This window comes from Tamandua tetradactyla, chromosome 5 (assembly GCF_023851605.1).
Source record: "Tamandua tetradactyla isolate mTamTet1 chromosome 5, mTamTet1.pri, whole genome shotgun sequence".
Taxonomy (NCBI): Eukaryota; Metazoa; Chordata; class Mammalia; order Pilosa; family Myrmecophagidae; genus Tamandua; species Tamandua tetradactyla.
This window is the reverse complement of record NC_135331.1, coordinates 42,359,172-42,381,080: the sequence shown is the minus strand read 5'-3', so window position 1 is coordinate 42,381,080 and position 21,909 is coordinate 42,359,172. Positions and strand designations below refer to the sequence as shown.

General features: G+C 41.3%; 1 protein-coding gene and 1 long non-coding RNA gene across 2 annotated transcripts; one reads left to right on the top strand and one right to left on the bottom strand.

Moving 5' to 3' along the window:
• Window positions 1-867: 867 nt before the first annotated feature.
• LOC143684078 (uncharacterized) lies at window positions 868-13,714 on the bottom strand. The gene is made up of 2 exons (XR_013175838.1): window positions 13,325-13,714; window positions 868-3,188 (listed from the first exon to the last, which is right to left on the bottom strand). It is a non-coding gene; the product is annotated as an uncharacterized LOC143684078 (long non-coding RNA).
• On the top strand, window positions 11,513-20,496 carry TM4SF1 (transmembrane 4 L six family member 1). Its single transcript, XM_077160755.1, has 5 exons — window positions 11,513-11,829; window positions 13,346-13,435; window positions 13,538-13,683; window positions 17,275-17,455; window positions 19,635-20,496. Exons 1-5 carry the CDS (start codon window positions 11,653-11,655, stop codon window positions 19,647-19,649), a joined length of 609 nt encoding a protein of 202 aa, XP_077016870.1. The 5' UTR covers window positions 11,513-11,652; the 3' UTR covers window positions 19,650-20,496.
• The last annotated feature ends 1,413 nt before the right edge of the window (window positions 20,497-21,909 follow it).

Below are 21,909 nucleotides of genomic sequence, written 5' to 3'. Positions count from 1 at the left end.
AATTTGGCATTTAACATTTTTATTCTGCTATTTTCTTATTTTGTAATAACTAAAAAAGTTGCAAGAATAGTACCAAGAACTCCCATATATCCATTATCTAATTCACTCATTGTTAACATTTTCCATATATGCTTTATTATTTTCTTATATAACCATTATACAATGATCAACCTCAGAAAATTCAACATTGATACAAGGCTGTTATCTCATCCACAGTTTATATTCAAATGTCACCAATTCAAAGCTGTTCCGATAATGTCCTTCATAGCGATATTTTTCCCTCTAGTCCAGGAGATAAGCCAAAAGATGTGAACATCAGGGGGCAGGTCTCATGGGGGCCACACTGAAATCAGCAACAGTTTAATTTAATGAAATTTTATTGAGCTATACTCACATACCATGTAATCACTCACAGCATAAATTCAGTGGCTCAGGGTGGCATCATAGAGTTGTGCATTCATCGCCACAATCAATTTTAGAACATTTCCATTACTCCAAAAACATTTAAATAAAATTTAAAAAGAACACTCAACACATCCCAAACTCCTTATTCCTCCCCCTATTATTTATTTATTTGTCTTTATTTTCCTGCTCATTTGCCCATACACAGCACAGAGTGTCAGTTACAAGGTTTTCATAATCACATGGTCACATCGCAAAAGCCCTATAATTAGACAATCAGCATCAAGACTCACAGCTATTGGGCTTTGATTCAACAGTTCAGGTAGTTCCTTCAACGGTTTCAGGTATCTCCTTCTAGCTATTCGAATACACTAGAAACGGAAAAGGAATGTCTATATAATGCATAAGAAATGAACTCCGGAATGGCCTCTCAACTCTATTCTGAAATCCCTTAGCCCCTGAAACTTTACTTTGTTTCATTTCTTTTTATCCTTTTGGTCAAGAAGGCTTTCTCAATCCCCTGATGCTGCAACCCAACGTGGGAATTCTGTCCCATGTTGCCAGGGAGATTTGCACCCCTGGGAATCACATCCCACATAAGGCGGAGAGCAGTGAGTTCATCTGCAGAGTTGTCAGTCACAGTTTTGATGTGCTTATCTCACTGCGTCCTCGCACATGGTTCACATATCAATCAACTGTCATTATTGGCAATGTTCATTGAACCATTTGATTAAGGTGGTGTCCACTAGGCTTCTCTGAACTAAGTCACTCTTTTCTCCTTTATTAAGTACTAAGTATTTATTAGGAGATACTCTGAGGTAATGTGAATATTTCATTTTTTCACTGAAGTTTAAATTAACTAATGCCTGCATGAACTTGTGGATTCCTATTTTATTCAGTGAATTATAATCCATTTTTAATGTTCAAATTGTTCCAAATTGACCCTTGAAAGTCCCTTAAAGTTGGATCCTGTGTTCTTTTAACAGGGATTCATTATTCTTTGAGCACAACTTTACATTCCAGCCTAAGATATTCCAGGTTCATTTGTATTTTCCTTGCCTCAGCCCAGGAATCAGCCATTTCTCCAAAGAGCCCCAGTTCCTTTCATTGGAGAATGGTATTTAGAAGCCAATATTTGGGCTTTTGCAATAGGTGTGCTTTTATTTAAAATGGTCTTAACGCAGTGTGGCAGTACTTGTTCTCATCACACCAAGCACCCTAGATTGGAGGCTATATGATGTGATGGTTAAGAGTATGGGCTTTTGATTCCAATTGCCTGAATTCAAATCCTGGCCACAGTGGACAAGTTTTGAGGTCTTGGGGAAGTCACCAAACTTCTCATAATTTTATTTGCATGTATGATAATGATTATAACAGTGCCTTTCCCACAAGGTTGTTGTGAGAATTTAGAGAGTTGTACATGTAAAGCTTTTAGATTCATCGCTGGCACATAGTAATTGCTCAGTAAATATTTGTTGAATGAGTGATCCTCGTGTTGACCAGAAGCTCTGATTGAAGACTATAAATTTGCTAAAAATGTTCATCTCCTAGTGAGGCTATTTGTTTTTAAGCATTCCCCACAAGAATTCTTTAAAAGTTGTTTTGAATATATTCTGAGAAGCTATAACAAATCTCTGTGAAATGTCACATAATTTAATTCTAGAAAAAAAGTTTTCAACTTGTTCATGTTCTTCTCTCTTCTTCAATTAAAAAAAAGAAAATTGGAAAGGAACTCATACACACAAGCCTGGTGCCAAACCTAGATGTGACCATGACTGGGCCTGTCACTGCTGAAGACATTAAGTCATCACAGAAGACACCAGGGCTGTCGGGAAGAAGTTAGGAAATGAGAGGAGGAGGAGATGGAGAAGGACGAAGCCCTGCAATCACTCTGCCCTGGTGCTCTCACGAGTGGGTGTAAGAACCGCTGAAACCAGCATTTGCAAAAGAAAATCCAAGGCAAAGTTGGCATTCCACCTTCTGAGTTTGCTTTTTTATTTTTTATTTTTTTATAATTTTTGTATTTCATTTTTTTACATACCAAAAAACACCAAACAAACACAAACATTCTTATTTTGATCATTCCGTTCTACATATATAATCAGTAATTCACAATATCATCATATAGGTGCATATTCATCATCATGATCATTTCTTGGAGAATTTGCATCTATTCAGAAAAAGAAATAAAACGAAAACAGAAAAAAAATGTATACATACCATACCCCTTACCCCTCCCTTTCATTAATCTCTAGCATTTCAAACTAAATTTATTTTAACATTTGTTCCCCTGATTATTTATTTTTATTCCATACGTTCTGCTCGTCTGTTGACAAGGTAGATGAAAGGAGTATCAGACACAAGGTTTTCACAATCACACAGTCACACTGCAAAAGCTATATCATTATGCAATCATCTTCAAGAAACATGGCTACTGGAACACAGCTCCATATTTTCAGGCAGTTCCCTCCAGCCTCTCCACTACATCTTGACTAAGAAGGTGATATCTATTTAATGCGTAAGAATAACCTCCAGGATAACCTCTCAACTCTGTTTGGAATCTCTCAGCCATTGGCGCTTTATTTTGTCTCATTTCACTCTTCCCCCTTTTGGTCGAGAAGGTTTTCTCAATCCCCTGATGCTGAGTCTCAGCTCATTCTAGGGTTTTTTCTGAGCTTGCTTTTAATGTCTTCTCTCCAACTGGCATTTGTGCTTCAGATTCCTGATTTAATTACTCCAGGAGACAGCTCTCCTACAGCGTCTCACCAGAATAGCTTATTTGGTTCCTATTGGATAAGAAATAAATGCATTAGGGATATTCTAAACCGCTTGGTGTTATAGTTCCCTTGCTATTTGCACTCAAGTTTTCACACCTTCTAAGCCTGAAAAAGCAACTTCCAGATCTCAGTGAAGGCATTTTTGAAAAATCCTGACTCTAGAATCATTTAGAAATTTGAAACAGGCAAGGCAAACAGTTGAACTCCACAATGTGATGGACTTTCCATCAGGGTTCCCATAATAAGTGACTGTGTTTTTGTAACCTGACACAATGAAGGGAGTTGTCACTAGATGACTCAGCCAGTTAGAATCTCAACTCCCTTTTCTAGGGAGGAAATCGGAGGCATCATGTTTATATTAGATTCTAGAGTCATGCTTTCTCTGACTTCAGACCCCTGCCTCAGTGCCAAGGAGAGATTGTGTACAGAGAGACCGGAAGTAAAGCCAACTGTATACCTTGACCACACACACACACACACACACACACACACACACACACACACACACACACAATCTCCACTGCCCCACTGCTGTAAGGAGGTTCTTGGTAAAATTTCCTAGGACAATATCAACAGTAACCTGAGTTTTCAGTTCGTTCAGTATCGGTGGGGAATTTGCCGTGTTGGAATATGACTGACGCAAACAAAAACCAGTTTGACCGAGAGAGGCCAAGCCTCCGGGTCTAGGTGGAGTATTAACTCATCAACCTGGAATGACTGCTCGTAGGATGCTTGTGTTACTCTTTATTTATGTGTCAGCCTAGGTCTCTGCGAGAACTGAAGTCATAGAAGCAACTCAACAAATGTACAGGAGGAAGCTTTTTAATTCAGAACTTAACCCCCCCCCCCCCACACACACACACACAAACGCACACACACACCTGTCTGTCAACCAGGGATCCCTGGAAAGTGGAGTTTGAAAATCAGCTTGGAGCCAACCACCCTCCCCTCTTGCTCTTGTTTGAACTTCGACTCCCAAATGATAGAAGCACCACTGGGCTGAATTTTACCTGGCACGAAAGCAGGAGGGTAAGATTTCCATCTTTCTGAAAAATATCACTTTATATAAGGTGAAAAACCAGATAGGGAAAACCTTTTACCGATTGGACTACGGTAAAGGAAATAAAATAGTCTTTATTATTTCTCTCCTATACTAAATCTAAAGGAAATCGTCTTCTTCTTTTAAAATCCTCCATCTAGCTTAATTCTAACAGTTCTAATTTGCTACAATTAAATCAAGTTTGTTGAACACCGGCCATAGCCTTATTACTGAGCCACCCACCAGCCTTCTAATTATTTGACCCACGTTGGTGGAATGTCTTATTTGGAAAACATCAGGTTAACCTTAAAAGCATTTATCCAATTAACGTGGAACCTAAGTGACTAACATTTTGAAATTACATTATTCAGAGTTTCCAAATAAAAGGTCCTTATCTGATCAACATTTTTTGTCATAAAGGATGCCGTGAAGTCATCTAATAAGCCAAACTTGTGAAGGAAAGAGCACGAGTGTCTGAATCAGGCATCAAGCAGTAGGAATCCAGAGCATGGACTCCACTGCACACTTAACCCATCTGAGCCTCAGTTTCCTCATCTGTAAACAGTTTCACACACAGGAGCTATAAAATTAAATTACCACCCGGGAGTGACTGGCACGTGTCTTCTCTGCACATTAGCATATTGTCCCTTCTCTTGCTTCACTCGCCCTGCCCCTATATATACAGAAACTGGACAAATATTGAGCAGGCACTGTGAACAGTTTTGTCATTGTGTTCCAAGGGCAGCTGGGATCTGGGTAGGTGAACCAGCAGAGAGAGAACTTTCACCTTTGCCCAGGAAGGCTCTGGTCTTCCACAAGAGAAAGGGAGGGCCAGAGAGCCATCTGGTTGACCAGGGTCAAAATGCACAATGACTGGATTCATCAGTTTGTTTGTCTGTTTATTAGAGAAATTGTGAGTTTATAGAGCAATCATGCATAGAATACAAGATTCCCATATGCCACCCCATCACGAACACCCTGCATTGGGATGGAACACTTGTTACAATTGTACCATTTTTTTATACATTGTACTATGTTTATAAGAGTACATTTTTATAATTGTACTATTAATTCAAGCCCATGGTTTAACTTAGGGCTGTTTGTGTAGTGGGGTTTCATGGATGTTTTAAAAAATGTCATGCTGTCACCATATATACAACCCAATATTTCCCTTTTTAATCATATTCAGACTTGTATTTCAGGGCTGTGAACTATGTGCACAAAGTTGTGCTCCCATCATCACCATCCATTACCAAAACATTTCAATCATTCCAAATAGGAACCTTGTACATTTTAAGCCTTAACTTCTCATTCTCTATTCCTACACCAACCCCTGATAAACTATATTCTAGATTCTGAGTTTACTAGTTTGCTTATTCTAATTGAAATCCGTGAGATCACATAGCATTTGTCCTTTTGTGTCAGGCTGATTTCACGCAGCCTAATGTCTTCAAGGTTGTCCATGTCGTCATGTGTATCAGGACTTCATTCCTCTTTATGGCTGAATAATATTCCATTGTCCGCACACACCGCATCTTATTTATCCATTCTTCAGTTGATGGGCACTTGAGTTGCTTCCATCTTTTGGCAGTTGTCAATAATGTTGCTATGAACATCAATGTACAAATAACTGTTCCAGTCCCTGTATTCAATTCTTTTGGGTATATATCTAGTAGTAAATTACAGATCATTGGTAGATCTATACTTAACTTTCTTAAAAACTGTCAAGCTGTCTTCCACAGCAGCTGTACCATTTTATGTTGCCACTAAGCAATGAATGTGTATTCCTATTTCTCTCCATCCTCTCCAACACTTGCTATTTTCTGTGTTCCTTTTATTAGCAGCCATTCTAATGGGTGTGTAATCATCTGTTTTAATCATTTAAGTTTTGTCATTTTATTTTAATCTTCGGCTTTTCTTCTGTTTTGAAAGTTACTTCTGTGGGCCTCAGAAGACTCATTTATAGAAGTAGAAAGTTGGACCACCTGACACTTGGGTTGACTTCACCTTCTGGCTATTGTAAATTATGCTGTTACACACAGTGGTGTGCAATTATCTGTCACAGCTTGCAATTCTTTGGGGTGTCTATCCAGGAATGGATTACCAGGTCATATGGTAATTCAATGTTTTACATTGTGAGGAAATACCAAATTTTTTTCCATAGCTGTTGCACCATTTTACATACCCACCAGTGATGTATAACAGTTCCAGTTTCTCCACATCCTTTCCAACACTTGTTATTTTTTTAGTATTAGTATCCATCATAGTGAATATAAAGGATATACCTCATTATGGGTTTTGTTTGCAAGGTAAAGGGCAATGATGTTGAGGAGTTTTTCATGTGTTTATTGGCCATTTGTCTATCTTCTTTGAAGAAATGCCTGTTCAAGTGCTTGCCCATTCTTAACTGAGCTGTTTGTCTTTTTTGTTGTTGAGTTGTAGGAGTTCTTTAAATATTCTTGATATTAAGCCTTTGTAAGATATAGAAGCAGCAACTATTTTCTTCCATTCTATTTATTATCTTTTTGCTTTCTTGATACTGTCCTTCGATGCACAAAAGTTAATTTTGATGAAGTCCAATTTATCTATTCTTACCTGTTTTTCTGGTTTTAACTCTTAAGTTTAAGTTACTGATCCACTCTGAATTAATTTTTTGTATATGGTATTAGGTGGGGGGTCCAATCTGATTCTTTCGCATGTCCATTTATCCCAGCACCATTTGTTGAAGAGACTATTGTTTCCCCATTAAATGGTCTTGGCAACCTTCTTGAAAATCACTTGGCCATAGGTATGTCAGTGTATTTCTGGATTCTCAATTCTACTCCATTGGTCTGCTTGTCTTTCTCTATTTCAGTACCATACTGCTTCTGTTACTGTGACTTTCTAATAAGTTTTGAAATCAGGAAGTAGGAGTCCTCCAACTTTGCTCTTCTTTTTCAAGATTGTTTTGGCTCTACCCCAGGAATTAGTCTTGAAGCCATATTCTATGCATCAAATGACCAGGAGAGCTAATCATAAGCAGCACATAACTAGCCGCTTATGTAAATAATGAATAAAACTGGCAATTTTCAGTTAAAACAATGTCAATTTTGCTTGACTTTGCATAAGGCGTTTTAGTTTTCCTTTAAAACAGTAATCTCATAACTGAACATACATACTCAGCTCCTCTATTCAGTTGAACAAAAATTAGCAAATCTTTATTGAGAGCCAACTAAATGCCTGATGAGGGGAACCAGCTGTTGTGCCTTTGAAGAAAAAAGTATTAAGTCCTGATCTCTGAACCCTCAATAGACAGGGGAGGTTGACGCAGACAGACATCGGTGTCCAGTCGGGGTTGCCATGGAATGTGTTCAAACACAACATGGGAGTGATGTACAGGCCTGAGGGGGTGTGGTAAGGGTGTCCTGGAAGGCTTCATGGAAGAAGTGGTGCATTCCCCCAGGCCAACAAGATCTGGGTGGGGTGGGCAGGGCAGGCTCTGCAGGGCAGTGGGTCAGCATTCTCCACCCATGGGGCTGACAAACATCAAAGACCTGTGGTTCTGTGATGCAGTAGAAACTGTTCCCTTCAAGTTGTTCATGGGTTGAGGGTGATTCCAGAGGGGACGACGGGGATAGAAGTGAGATTTATATACAACTTTGAACTCCAATATCTTAAAATTTGGAGGGAAAGATAATAAAAGGTCCAAAGTATATTGAAGTGATGGAATCCCAAAGAAGTCATGTGGTGGTTTGAAACTGTAGGTACCTTAGAAAAAACATGCCCTTAGATTTAATCTATCCTGTGGGTATAAAGATATTGTACATAGGACCTTTTGGTATGGTTACTTCAGGTGTGGCCCACCTCAACCAGGATGGGTCTTAATCCTATTACTGGAGTCCATATAAGTGGAATGAAATTCAGGCAGAGAAAGAGAAAGACACAGAGAGCAAGAAGCTGAAAAGGAACTTGGAAGAGAAGGAAGAGACCAGGAGACACCACCATGTGCACTGTCATATGACAGCAGCCAGCCCCAGAGTGCCACAGCCTTTGGGGAGAAAGTACCAGCCTTGATGATGCCTTGATTTGGATATTTTACTGCCCTCAAAACTGTGAGAAAATAAAATCCCATTGCTTAAGCCGAACCATTCATGGTATTTGCTTATACAGCCTAGGAAACAAGACAAATGACTATCATGAATCATAAATAGACTGGAGACATCTTGCCTGGGAGAGTGCGCTAATGAAAAAAGTAAGTAATAAGTAGCATTTATTGAGTGACTACTAAGTGCTGGGTACTTCATGATGTACTCATGTTGACGCACTGCTGCTCATCACAACTCTATGAGGTAGGCCTTGTCATTATTCATCTCAGACAGGTCTGCTCCCTCCTCCCTCTTCCCTGCCTGTTTGTCTTCTTAGCACTTATCACTATCTGGCACACTATGTATTTTACTTCTTCATGTTTTTTTCTTTTTCTTTTGTCTCTCCTTCTAATAGAATGGGAACACCTTAAGGGCAGGAATTTTTGTTCAGTTGGTTTTGTTTACTGCTCTATCCTCAGCACTTAGAAAATGTAGTAGGGGCTCAATAAATAATGACTGAATGAATAGATGATAGAAGCTAAGGTAGAGAATTGTTAATAACTTGCCCCAAACCAAACAGTCTGAGCAGGGACAGTAAGTAGCCTTTTAGTGACATTGTAGGCTCACAGAGAGGCATGACAAAATTGAGGGTGGAAGGACTGGTACATTAGCCTGATAAAGAAGGATTACAAGCTCATGAATTCACTCAATGAATGTTCACTGAGCAACCAGTCGTGAGCCAGGCATTGTTGCAGGCTCTGAAATTGGTGGGCAAGGAAGAAAAGTTCCTGCATTCAGTGGGGAAAGTAGGGAAGACAGACTGAATAAACAGGAAACAAACAAACATGGAATAATGTCAGGGATGGTAAATTCTGTGATAATAGGACACGGTTCTGTGATGGGGAGTGGCTGGGGGCAGGGACGCAGCATCCTTAGACAGAGGCATCAGAGACAGCCTCTTCAAGAAGGTGACATATCAGCAGAAAGCTGCAGCATGAAGCTCCAGGAGAAGATGATGCTCAGGATAAAGAACAAAGACAAGGAGGCTCTGGGTGAGGGCTGGGGGATGGACTGAAACCCTCAAAGTATCCGTGGAGATGGAAGCTCAGCACAGGACACTGAGCCTGAAAGTGAAAACTGCAATTTGCTTCCCAAAATTTGTACACTTGCCGTGCGTCCTGCTAGAGGACCAGAGCTGTGACTCCCAAAGTTGGGGAGCATAAGAATCATTTAGGGGTTTGTACAATATGCAGACTACTGGACCCCAACCCCAGAAATTCTTGTTGTGCTGTGGGTGGGACCAGAAATACCCATTTGTGATGCAAGTGGTCCCCAGACAGGCCATACTTTGAGAAACGTGGAAGAACATTCACTAATGGGCTTCATGAACCCCCAGAAATAAAAAGGAAAAGGGTGTGTTTGCATGTAAGTACATATTTTTTTTTGGTAGGGAGAGGCCCCATACCATTTCAAGATCCTCAAAAATGTAAGAACTACTGATCAAGCCCTGTCCTTCACCCTCCACACTAAGGAGCGGAACCTCAGGCATGTGACTTGCCTGAGTCCACAAAGCCAGCAAACAGCTGAGTTGAGGTCTCACTCCCAACTTTCTATTCCTGAGCCCCTCACTCTCTTCTCCTTGTTGTGCTGACTGTAGGGGATGGGTGGAGAGAAAAAAGAAATTTAAGCACTTGAGGGCAAAGTCATCAAAGGAACGTTCTCCCCCATTTTGGTCCCAGGTGGGATAAGTAGTAGAGCAGAGGGTTAGAATTCGGGATGCCTCCCCAAAGGAACCAGTTATTCATGGGTCCTGCCAGGCACCGTCACCTCTGGATTCCTGTCTCCAAGTCTCCAAGAAGGCATCCAAGCCCTATTGTTAGATGTGTGGTGGTGGCGACAGAGTCGCATCCTGTGAGGACCTGCCCCCCTGGGCTTGAGCTGCTGGGGCTGTTCCAGGCTTCCCACGTGCAGCCTGGTCTTCCATCTGGTTTTCTCAAGTCAGTCTAGAGCAAGGCCCTCAGCCCTGTTTCCTTACCCTGTGCTTCCTCTCGCCCTCCTGCCCACCCTGATCTCATGTCACTGACCTGGGGTGACCCCTTACATTTGGTAAAAGCTCTGGCCCTCTAGTTTGTTCATACACTCTACATTCTGGCCTCAATCTCAGCCTCCAGATGCACCAGCCCTGCTCACCTCCTTCTCAGCTAACAGCTCTCCAAGCTGGCCCCCAGCCTCTCCTCTGGACTCTCTCCTGAACTCATGACATGGTCCCTCCAGCTCCAGCACCAACTGGCCACTCTGCCCTACCCTCATCCGGTCGGCTGGGGCCATCTGCTAATCAAGGGCTGAACTTAATTTGTGTCCAACAGAAAAAAAAAAAAAAAAACCTCGTCTAAAAGCTTTCCCTGCCTTTACCTGGTGAGTCTGTGGCAGCTGGTCTTCAAGTCACAAGGAGTGATCAATGGCTCATAATTGATCTCCAGTCATTCCGGGTTCTCTTCTTTGTTTCCTTTCTCTGCTTTCCAACTCCCTTTCTGCTCTCTTCCTTTCTTTTCTATCTTTTCCCCTCTCTCTCTTCCTTTTTAAATGCCTTAGACCTTCCATGCTTCTTCCTGGCATTGCTTCCAGCAAAACCCAGGAATGAAAAAGTGGCCATTGTATTGACTAATGCCACTTTGGTTTCGGTGCCAGATCTGTTTTAGAGGAAGATGAGATGTCTGCCTGCAGCCAGGGAGGCTGGACATGGGATGGGTCCTGCAGCAGGAAGACAAGACTCTTGTGGGTGACGGCTTGGACACCTTGGCTTTAACAGGGAAGGAAACCAACTCAGAGAGCTTAGGAGACTTGCCTCCGGGTCGCCAATGAAATCAGGGCAGATGTGGAAATGACCCTGAGCGCCCGGGCTGGAAGCTGTCCAGTAGCCGAGCAGGACTGCAGCCTTTCAAAGCGTCAGCCAGAGCAGGCCGGTTACCCTGCGGATACCAGGCAGGTACTGGAAAGTTGCTGTATTAGACGTCCCTGCGGATGCGCTGTGCTGCGAAGGAGCTACACAGTGAATGCCTTGTAGAGGATTCATCACTCTCCCTCTCTTTCCCGTGACTGAGGCTGTTTCTCACGTCCTGCCCCTGGTTTCGCTTGTCCGGAGAATTTCATTCGAATCCCCACCCCTCAACCGGAGCCTGCAACCAGGACCAATGAAAGCAAAGTACCTCATCCACCCAGTGAGTAAGAGCGCCCAGTATTTAAGGAGTTACAGGAATGGGCTGAGAATCTTTCGCTTTCTTCTCAGCCGGGCGTACTGTTATCTGATTTGGGGCATCACTGAGCCGAGGACGGGAGTAAAGGGGAAAAGCCCACAGCCTCTCCCACCAGCATGTGCTACGGCAAATGCGCGCGATGCATCGGACACGCGCTTGTGGGACTCGCGGTGCTCTGCATTGTAGCTAATATTTTGCTTTACTTTCCCAATGGAGAAACAAAGTATGCCTCTGAAGACCACCTCAGCCGCTTCGTGTGGTTCTTTTCTGGGATCGTAGGGGGCGGCTTGCTGGTAAGTGGCTCAGAACGATTGCAGCATGAACAACTTCTCTCCTGTTGACCAGATATTTTCATCGTGTGTTTTGTAAAGTTTGCTGTGATTCATGTTCCCAAAATCCAGTGATTTAGGTTCACGCGTCTTTGAAGGCAGATTATACAAAGGTTACCATGGGCATATTGTATTAATTTTATTAGCTGTTGTGTTACAGAATCGTTGTTCAAAGTAAACTTTCCAGCTTTCCAGCTAGTAAAAAGATAGTAGCTTTTAAATCAGATTTGAGAGACTATAGAGTTTCTAGTACCGGAGTGGCTAGTCATTTTTAATTAGCTCTGGAGCAGGGAGAGGTTGGCTGGCTCTCTGGATAAATCAACAAGTTTTCGATCCAAACTCTCTGCTGCTTATTCTCAGGCATATGTGGCAAGAAAAAAAAAAAAAAAAGATCTTTGAGTGCGTTGCTATTTAGAAAGAACTATAAGTTTGGGGTTTTTTTTTGTTTTCTGTTTTGTTTTTTGTTTTTTTTTCCTTTATGTAATCCTGGGCTGTGGTGTCCAGGAAAAAATCCTACAGTTAGTAGCAGATCAGTGTGTCTGAAGCTAATAGTGGCATGTGTTGTTTTTTCCCGAAGTTTGTTTTTAATTGAATTGAGAGGAATTTGTCTGCCAGCCTGGGAGCTGAAAGTATTAGCTTCGACCACAGCATGGAAAGAATGTGATCAAGCTTGAGTTTATTATTTTTAAATGGTTGGCTTGAGAATTATAAAGGGAATTTTTGTGGATGGCTAATACCATACAGATTTTTTTCTTAGTCAAGTAAATGATATTAAAATATTTTAGCCTAAATCGATAATTGCAACATGGCAAATCTACTTTGAATTTAAGGTTTCCCACCATGTTAATACAATTATCTGTCCTTAACTTCACACTTGTTAAGCTTCTTTTGATCTTGAGTTCAAAGTATTTCAAACTTTCCTTACTTAGAGCTATCCTATTTCTGTTCTTTTCTTGATGACCGATAGGAAATAAATATAAGCAAAAACCTTACTTAGAGCTTTATTTTAAGCTAAAACCATGCAACCTTATCTTAAAAGAAGCTGTTCATGTTTATTTTAAGAGCTTTCGTCTCTCCCCTTTACAAAAATATTTCAGTTAGTCTATTAAAATGCTGGTATCTTCTACATTTTACAAGAAACAAAATCAGATTTAAAGAGACAGGGTTTAATCATGCCATAACAGATTTTGTAGGTGGGACCTATGAATCCCTGTGGGATAGCCAAATTTATTGGTTACGATTTCACCCCTTCCATTCTCTACCCTCATCCTATCACTTAGACACATTACCTGAAAATTAGCAAATATTACATTTAGCATTTCTTCTCCTTCAAGTTTTTCATCTTTGAGATACTTGGTGAAATTAACCCCAAACCAGTCAACGCTGTCAGAAGGAAATATATTGTACGAGAAGATGCTTAGCTGGACCTATGCGGACTTAAGAAGAGACAATGACTTGCCTTTGGTTGTTTCTTAACCAGATGCTCCTGCCAGCGTTTGTCTTCACGGGGCTGGAAGAGAGGGACTGCTGCGGCTGCTGCGGCCACGAAAACTGTGGCAAGAGCTGCGCGGTAGGTGTTCCACCCCAACCCCAAACCCAGGATGGAAAATGTCTCCCAAGATGCTGTCGTGATGCTCTAGCGAACCGCTTCTTGTGTGTCTCCTTTCCCTAGATGCTTTCCTCTGTACTGGCTGCCCTCATTGGAATTGCAGGATCTGGCTATTGTGTCATCGTGGCAGCCCTAGGCTTAGCGGAAGGGCCAAGATGCCTTGATTACCTTGGCCAGTGGAACTACACCTTCGCCAACACGGAAGGACAGTACGTAATCACTCCGCGCAGGCCTCGTGTGTTAGCTACCCACATGTGTATAGTGGTAGTCCCATCAAACTAAAAAGGCACTCTACCATCCATTCGTCCACTCCCCCAACCAGTGTTTAGTAGCACTGACTTAGTGCCAGCCACTGCTTGGCCAGTGGGTTTCCAAATATGGATGTCCGGTCCCTGATCTGGAGAAGCTCCATGCTAGGCACAGAGCCAAGTGTCTTTATGGATTCACTAATTCAGTCCTCATAATAACCTTATGAGGTCATTCTATTACTCCCATTTTACAGATGGGCAAATGTAGGCACAGAAAGATGAAGTCATATTGCTAGGAAGTGACAAAGTCAGGATTTGAACCCAGGGAGTTTGGCTGTGAAGTTTGTGCTCATATGTTGTGTGCACGATACCAGAAAAATGATTGATTAAATCTCACGTTTTACTATTTTATAAGGAAACACTGTGGAATGCTTAATAATTTTGATGGCAACTATATGAATTTACCTAAACCCCAGGGCAAATCATACCCCATACACACACACACACGCACATACACACTCACGTATGACGTAACTAGAGACAGTGTGCTTCTGATTGGAAGTAATTGGGCCACATGAGATCAGTCTTATTCGCAACTTCAACATCAGGGTAATTTAAGAGGTTTAACTGGTTTTTACCTATATTTATTTCCTATCAGTTATCAAGAAAAAAACAGAAATAGGATAGCTGAGGAAAACTGGAGTACATGGTGATGAATGCATAACATCCTTCTTTGGAAAGAAGTTGATTCTCAGTTTACCTTTTCCTTGGGACTTGGTCTTCTTTAACAGAATTTTGAAAGTTTTAGTGTTGAGATTCATGAGTGAAAATAATATTAATGATGAATTTGAGTTGGCCTTTTTTACTAAGAGTTTTTGTCACGTATGAATTATATAGTGTGTAGTGAAGTCATAAGTTCACGAACTTTGGAATTTGACCTGGATCCAAGTCCCAACTCTGCACTTAACCTTTGGGTCACCAGAAAAAAGCGAGCTGACCTCTCTGCCTCCCGGTGCTTCCTCTATTAAGTGAGACTGATGACAGCTGCCATCAGTCTTATTTTACCTCTGTACACAGGTTGCGTATATGAAATGCTCACCAAAGAGGCTACTCCATCATGAGCATTGCCACTGAGAATTGTTCGTATTATCCACTAGCTTACAATGAAACAGTCCAACAGTAGCCTCCAAAGGAAAAGCAGGCACTTACAGGAGTGTGAAACTCTGTTGTTCAAAATCGTTATTGTTCCGGCCTTTTTTTTTTTTGTGTTCAGAACATACTGAACATACTAGAAGAAAACGGTTCTTCATGTATGCACTAGTGTACGAAATTAACCTACATACCCACCTCTAAGACAAAATCATGATTAATCCAGCTGGAATGCAGAGAGAAGTGGGAGTACAAAAAGTTTTGTGATTTTTAACTAGCTATTTGATTGTATGCCCGTCCCATGAGCCACCTCAGCTTTCTGCAAGAAACCTTGTCCCACTCCTCTAACATTCATCATTTCACCAGGCCTGGGGATGTCACTATGGGGATGACTAAACAGTCACAAGCCACAGTTACTTAATAACCAAATGGAGCCAAATAATTTTTTGACATTGTGACCTGAAAATACAGATTTTTTCCCCACTGAAATGCAAAAGGATAGACATGTTTCATGGACACATTGAATTTCTGACTGGTCCTATGAGCCGTTCCCAAAGTAGGTCTCTAATTCCAAGACCTTTGTTGTGGTGCAATGAGTCCTAGTCAACTAATGGAATCCTATTGTATTAAGAATCCACATATTCTATGAGATCGCAAAGGCTGAAATTCTAGAATGTTAATCAGAAGTAAAAGGATTCAGAGTGGAAGAGTATCTGGCTCTCCAGAAAATGTCCTACGTGCCGGTATTGAATAATTTTTAAAATGTGTTGGACACCAGGCGGGCCATGGTGGCTCAGTGGCAGCATTCTCGCCTGCCATGCCAGAGACCCGGGTGTGATTCCCAGTGCCTGCCCACGCAAAAAAATAAATAATAATAAATAAGTAAAATAAAATGTGTTGAATGCCTACTATGTGCCTGACACTGTGCTAGGTTTAGGTATAATGTGTTGAATACCTACTATGTGCCTGATACAGTGCTGGGTATAGGTATAATGTGTTGAATACCTACTATGTGCCTGACACAGTGCTGGGTATAGGTATAATGTGTTGAATACCTACTATGTGCCTGATACAGTGCTGGGTATAGGTATAATGTGTTGAATACCTACTATGTGCCTGACACAGTGCTGGGTATAGGTATAATGTGTTGAATACCTACTATGTGCCTGATATAGTGCTGGGTATAGGTATACAGGGAGGAATAGATCTAGTTCCTACCTTCATGGGGCTCAGATTTACGGAATGGAGAGATACGGTAACAGATGTACTCCCTGGAGAAGGTCAGGTGACCTTTGTCTATGGGCACTTTTCCCAACCTGTTACCCTGTCATCGGCTCTGCTGCGTGCAGATCACCTATTACTTGTCTCGTTCCTTAGATGCTACACTCTTCCAGGACCAAGCCCACGCCTTGTTCACTATTAATTATATCCAAACCCAGACCCCACTGGACACTGCCTCCTCTATAATCTTTGCTGCAAGAGTGATGGGACCTGCCACACAGTACTATAGATGCATGGAAACAGCACTGTGAAAGTAAAGATGAGATATCAAATTAGACAGTTTGATTTCGTCTCTGCGCTTCATATTGCAAATTAACTTATTCCTTAAAGGCAAAAAAAAAATTTTGTCCAAAAGGTTTCAGCTGAACAACTCTTGCATGTTAGGTCTCCAAGCTTGCTGGAATTTGATAAAATTTTCAGATGGAACTAATTGAGTTTTTTTTTTTTTTTAACATGGGCAGGCGCCGGGAAATGAATCCGGGTCCTCGGGCATGGCAGGCAAGCACTCTTACCTGCTGAGCCACCGTGGCCCACCCAAACTAATTGAAATCAGTACTTTAATGTCCAAAAAAACTATATAAAGATTATATTTTCTAAGTAAATATTCACCCAACTTAGGTAACAAAGTCCTACCTGACACACAGGCAACATTTAAGCAACAAGATGGGCGAAAGGAATGAAAAAAAAATCACCTACTATGCCACTACCGTAACACACAAATTATTTTTATTTTTCCACATCTGCCTTTAGTTCACATTCACGTATACACATGAATTGCAACCAATTTTAAACATAGCATACATACAATTTTGCATTCTTATATCTTAAATAATAATTCCTGTGTGCCTTCTGGAGATTATAAATGCCATTATAAGGAGAGGATTCCTTACCACAGAATCCTAGATTAGGAATAAAAAGTAAAAAATTTTAATTTTATCACTGTGACACTATCTGGACTAAATTCCCCATTTTGAGGACTGATTTACAATGGAAAGAATCTGATCTAGGCTATTGGAGTAATTCATTTTTTTTTTTTGAGCAAAAAAACAGCTACACAAGAAGTAGCCTATGAGACATCCCATGAGGTATGATCACACGTCAGAAGTTTCTTCTTATCCACAGGTACCTTTTGGACAGTTCCACATGGTCTCAATGCATTGAACCCAAGAACGTGGTGCAATGGAACGTAACTCTGTTTTCTATCCTCTTGGCTCTTGGTGGCATCGAATTCATCTTGTGTCTCATTCAAGTAATAAACGGAGTGCTTGGAGGTACATGCGGCTATTGCTGCTCCCGCCAGCAGGTAAGAACCTGTGCGAAAATGACATGGCCTGTCGCTGGTCTATCCAATTGGCATCATACACCATTGTTGTCATTGTAGAGAACAAGCAGATCCAAACCCTGCTCAACCTACCAGCGTTTATTGCTCTATCAGCTTTGTGGCAAAGCGTCCATACACATTCAGGTTTTTTTCACTCAATTATAAGCTTCCTTGAGTCTCATGGTCATGGGTTATCTTAGTTCTTCATTGTTGGTTCTAGGTGTTAGGAGCAGGCCACCTTAAGCTCAGTGTCTTCTTATGGGTCCAAACCACTGTCCATGTCATTATCCTGCCCTGGCTACAGAGAGACAAAGGAGGTGTCCTCCTTTTTACTTGCCCTCATGCTCCCAATGACTATATATGCAAACAATAGCAGCCTTCATTTTTCCAGGCACGGCACTGGACTCTTTTTGTGTGTCACATCCTTTAATCCTCACCACAACTCTGAGGCAAATATTATCATTAAACCCATCTTCCAGATGAGACTATTGCACAAGAGATGAAGCAGTATGTCTAAAATCACCTGGTTGGAAAGTATCAGGTCAAACCCTGGGCCATTTGATTCCTACACTCCTGCTCTTAACCTGAATGTGACACTTGCTGTCTCTTAGACTTTCTAAAATTCCTTCCTAATAAGGAGCCACAGAAATGCCTTAAACAGCTAAGCAAAAGGAATTCTCCTAGCCTTTGAATAGCAGTTCATGAAAAGCCTTTCACTGTGAAAGAAAACCAGGAAGCACTTGTTTCCTGGGGATATGATTTAGGAGAGAAAAAATGCATTTGTTAGAAATAAGGAAAGTCCTTGTGTCTAAATCCTCCTAAAAACATATATTATTGAATTGATGGAAATCCAACTTTGGCCCCCCAATTTTTGGTTTGTTTTATGTCTTATTCTGTGAAACAGGATTAAGTAAACAGAAGCTAAGTTATATTTTGCCAATCATTTACTTCCCTGGTTCAAAGTCTTTTCTCCTAATTTTCTTTTAAAATACAACAAAAATCAATGTAAACTAAAAACCCATTGCTACCCTGAAAAACTTTATTGTAAATAAGTGGAAGCTCTATTTAATTTTTGAAGGGAAAAATCTAGTTTTCCTTATCAGGCAAGCACAGCAAAATTAATAATTTCTTTGGGATCTTGCCAAATTTCCAAGGAAACAACAGTGTGGGAAATCTTCAGTATGGAGTTGTTTTCAGAGAATGCATGGCAGAAAAGAATCCTCTCGGGATTACTGTCTTGTGACCTATATATACCCTTGAATTTCGTACAGGACAGAGTTTAAACGAAGCAAGGCCCCTGGGACATCAGTGCTAGTACATTTTGGGGACTTAAAATGCCAATGACAAAAATTGCTGAAGTGAATTGACAGGGGGTGTCACTGGTCTTTGAGTGGGAAGCAAATGGTCCCTCTGGGCTTCCTATCTGAGTCACTATAGAGAGGACTTCTTTATAGACGCTGGAGAACAGATCTGTTACCTTTGTTGATAGAACAAAAGACACATTCAACAGGCAGGGCTTTTATTGTAGAAGAGAGTCCCCTAACTTGGTAGCATTTAATTTGAAAGGTTACCAACATTGAATCCACTTCAGGGTGAAACTCCCATAGTGTTATCTTTTAAATCCTAAAATTAAAAACTCATAGCAGGGGGTGCGAGGTTTGTTCAGTGGTAGAATTCTTGCCTGCCATGTAGGAGACCCGGGTTCGATTCCCGGCCCATGCACTTTCCAAACAAACAAACAGCCAAAATAAACCAACGAAAAGCCAAACAAAAACAAAAATTCAACAAATGGTGCTGCAATAAGGGATATGCACATGGAAAAAGAATGAAATGTGACCCCTGCCATACAGCATACAAAGAAAGCAAAAAAAGGAAAATAACCCATAGCAAACACATTTCAAAGTCAACCCAGCGTTGGTAACCTGCAGTTTACATTGGCCCTTTCTGCAGTTTTTACTCAGGGACAACAGCAGGGTCCGTTTGTTTAGGCAACATTTCGTGAGCTTTGTCTAAGCCCACAAGATGTTGTTTACCAAAGCTCTGCCGAAGTTGAAATCGGTTGGCTTTATGTTTGCTTGAAACAGAATTTTAAGGCACTGAAATGTCATCTTTGTTTATTTAGCGTGATCTTAACTTACTGCATACTTCATCTTCTTTACAGCAATATGACTGCTAAAAGAACCATGGAGACAGCACCAATCCTCCTTTAATTCACTGTAATTTATATATTTTACTTGTATTAATTCGTAAAACTTTGTGTTAGTGTATCATACTCCACATAGTCTACTTTTATATACGTGGATAAAGACTGTTATCTTCACGCTGTGTCCGTGTTTGAACAAAGGAAACAAACTTTTTTAAAGGAAGGAGTGAGCTGCCTGCACTCTGGAGGTAACCTTAACTAAGCTGAGGGACGGTGCTCAGTGTATCTGAGATGGACTGAAGAAAGGCTTTCGAGAAACATTACAAGGATAAAAATCACATTCCAATTACTATTGTATATATGTGTGTGTGTTTTTTAAATGAAAGATTTCGAGTTCTTTTTTTTTAAGACCCAAAAGGAGAAAACCAGACTCCAAAAGATGTACTTTTTCACTGTTTATATGGTGTTTCCCTTTCATTTGCCTACAAATCTCTCAGGAAGAGGCCTTTGGAACAAACAGCTGCGTGTTCCGTGAGAGGCAGCTGCTTGCGTAGGGATGGAAAACTGACCGCTGAAGATGCTCTCAGCCAAATGAATGAGTCACAATATGCAAAGCTGCTGGCTGCAGTGAGTCTGACTTGATCCGCCTTTTCCTCACTTGTAGAAAGCCTTTTGTTCTTCAGTGGCAAGCACTGAGAGTCGTATGTGTAAAAAGAGAAGGGCCTGGGTCCTGGGATGAGAAGAGGAAATACGGGAAATGGAGAAAAAGCAGTTCATCAGCATCATGGGGAATGGGTGCAGAGGGCTGGGGAGCCTTGGAGGATATACCCCAACCACTCTTCCGTCTAAATACAGCAAAAATAAAGTATTCACTAATTTTTGTTGTTGTTGTTTAATTTCCTTGCAGTTAGTTTACAATTCCTCCTTTTTTTTCCTCTCTGATTTTTTGTTGGTTCTTTTTATTTTTTTGTCTGCAAGTTGTCCTGCCTCTATTGCTAGAATTAGGAAAGTCTCCACCAGAGTCTCCCAGTTTCTTTATCACATAAGGTTCTTTCCCTCACCCTCTCCCCACTTTTCTAATTTCCTCTGCTGCCCATGAATTGTCTTTGTGCCATCCACTGGGGCCATCACCCCAGTTGGGTAACTCCAGACAGACTCCTGAGACTGGGTGGGGCTGGGAGGTAACAGATGCTTTTTTTCATGGCTTTTTTTTTGCGTGGCCAGGCACCAGGAATCGAACCCGGGTTTCTGGCATGGCAGGCGAGATGCCACTGAGCCGCCGTGGCCTGCCCTCTTTCATGTTATTTTATGTCTGCTTTACAGAGTTAGGCTCTTTTAAGCAACAGTGTAGCAGGCAGGGCTTCCCCTCTTTCTAGTTCAGCTGTGCTCTTGGTGGAAAATCCTCAAATCCCCTCTTCTGACCTTCAGGAAGGGGTAAAACTGCAGGCAAGCGAGTTAAGACACATTCCTGGGATAGAAACCCCTCCCTTAGCCTTCAGAAATTGGTGAAGCTGCAAGTAGGCAAGATAAGACATTCTGGGGTGGGAACCCCTCCCTTAATGGTTCAGCTCTGGGCCATTCTCAACTTAAATCAGCCAATTGTTTACCCTGTCTTTAACATGTCAAAGAGTCTATAAAAGCTAAGGTGGCCTTTTGTTCGGGGCTCAGATTTTCAGAGGTTACTCACTGAGCCCTATGGCCATAGCAAATAAAACCTGCTTCTCAAAACTACGGATCCTTAGTCTCAGCCTGTTCTAACTTCGCAGAACGTTCCAGGAGGCCTGTGGCCTCGTTCCTGGTTTTCGCGCTACAACGGGATTCCATAATTTGACAGTGCCTACAAAACTTTTCTGCTTTTGGTGTTCACTGGCCCAAACGACAGACAAACAAGTTAATAGAGAAGCTTCCCTGGCTGCTAAGCAGCTCTACTGCCGTGAGCAAGTCGCCCTAAGCGGTTCCCGATGGAAGGGTTCTCTCTAATCTTTTTGGTGCTACAGACTCTTTGGGAGTCTGGTGAAGTCTGTGGATTCCTTCTTAGAATAATGTATATAAACGTTGAAGATAAACAATACGGGATTACAAAACAAACCAATATAGTGAAATGCTTTATAAAAATATATAGTCTTGATCATTAGCCAGCTCCATCACACGAACACTTACAGAAAGGGAGATGGCAATCCTGTGCCATTGAAGCAGGGTAAAATAGGACAACTTCTAAATCCCTGGTTTCCTGTTCAGCTCTGAAAGAGTTAACAGCAGGGTAAAATAGGAAAACTGTAAGTCTCTGGTTTCC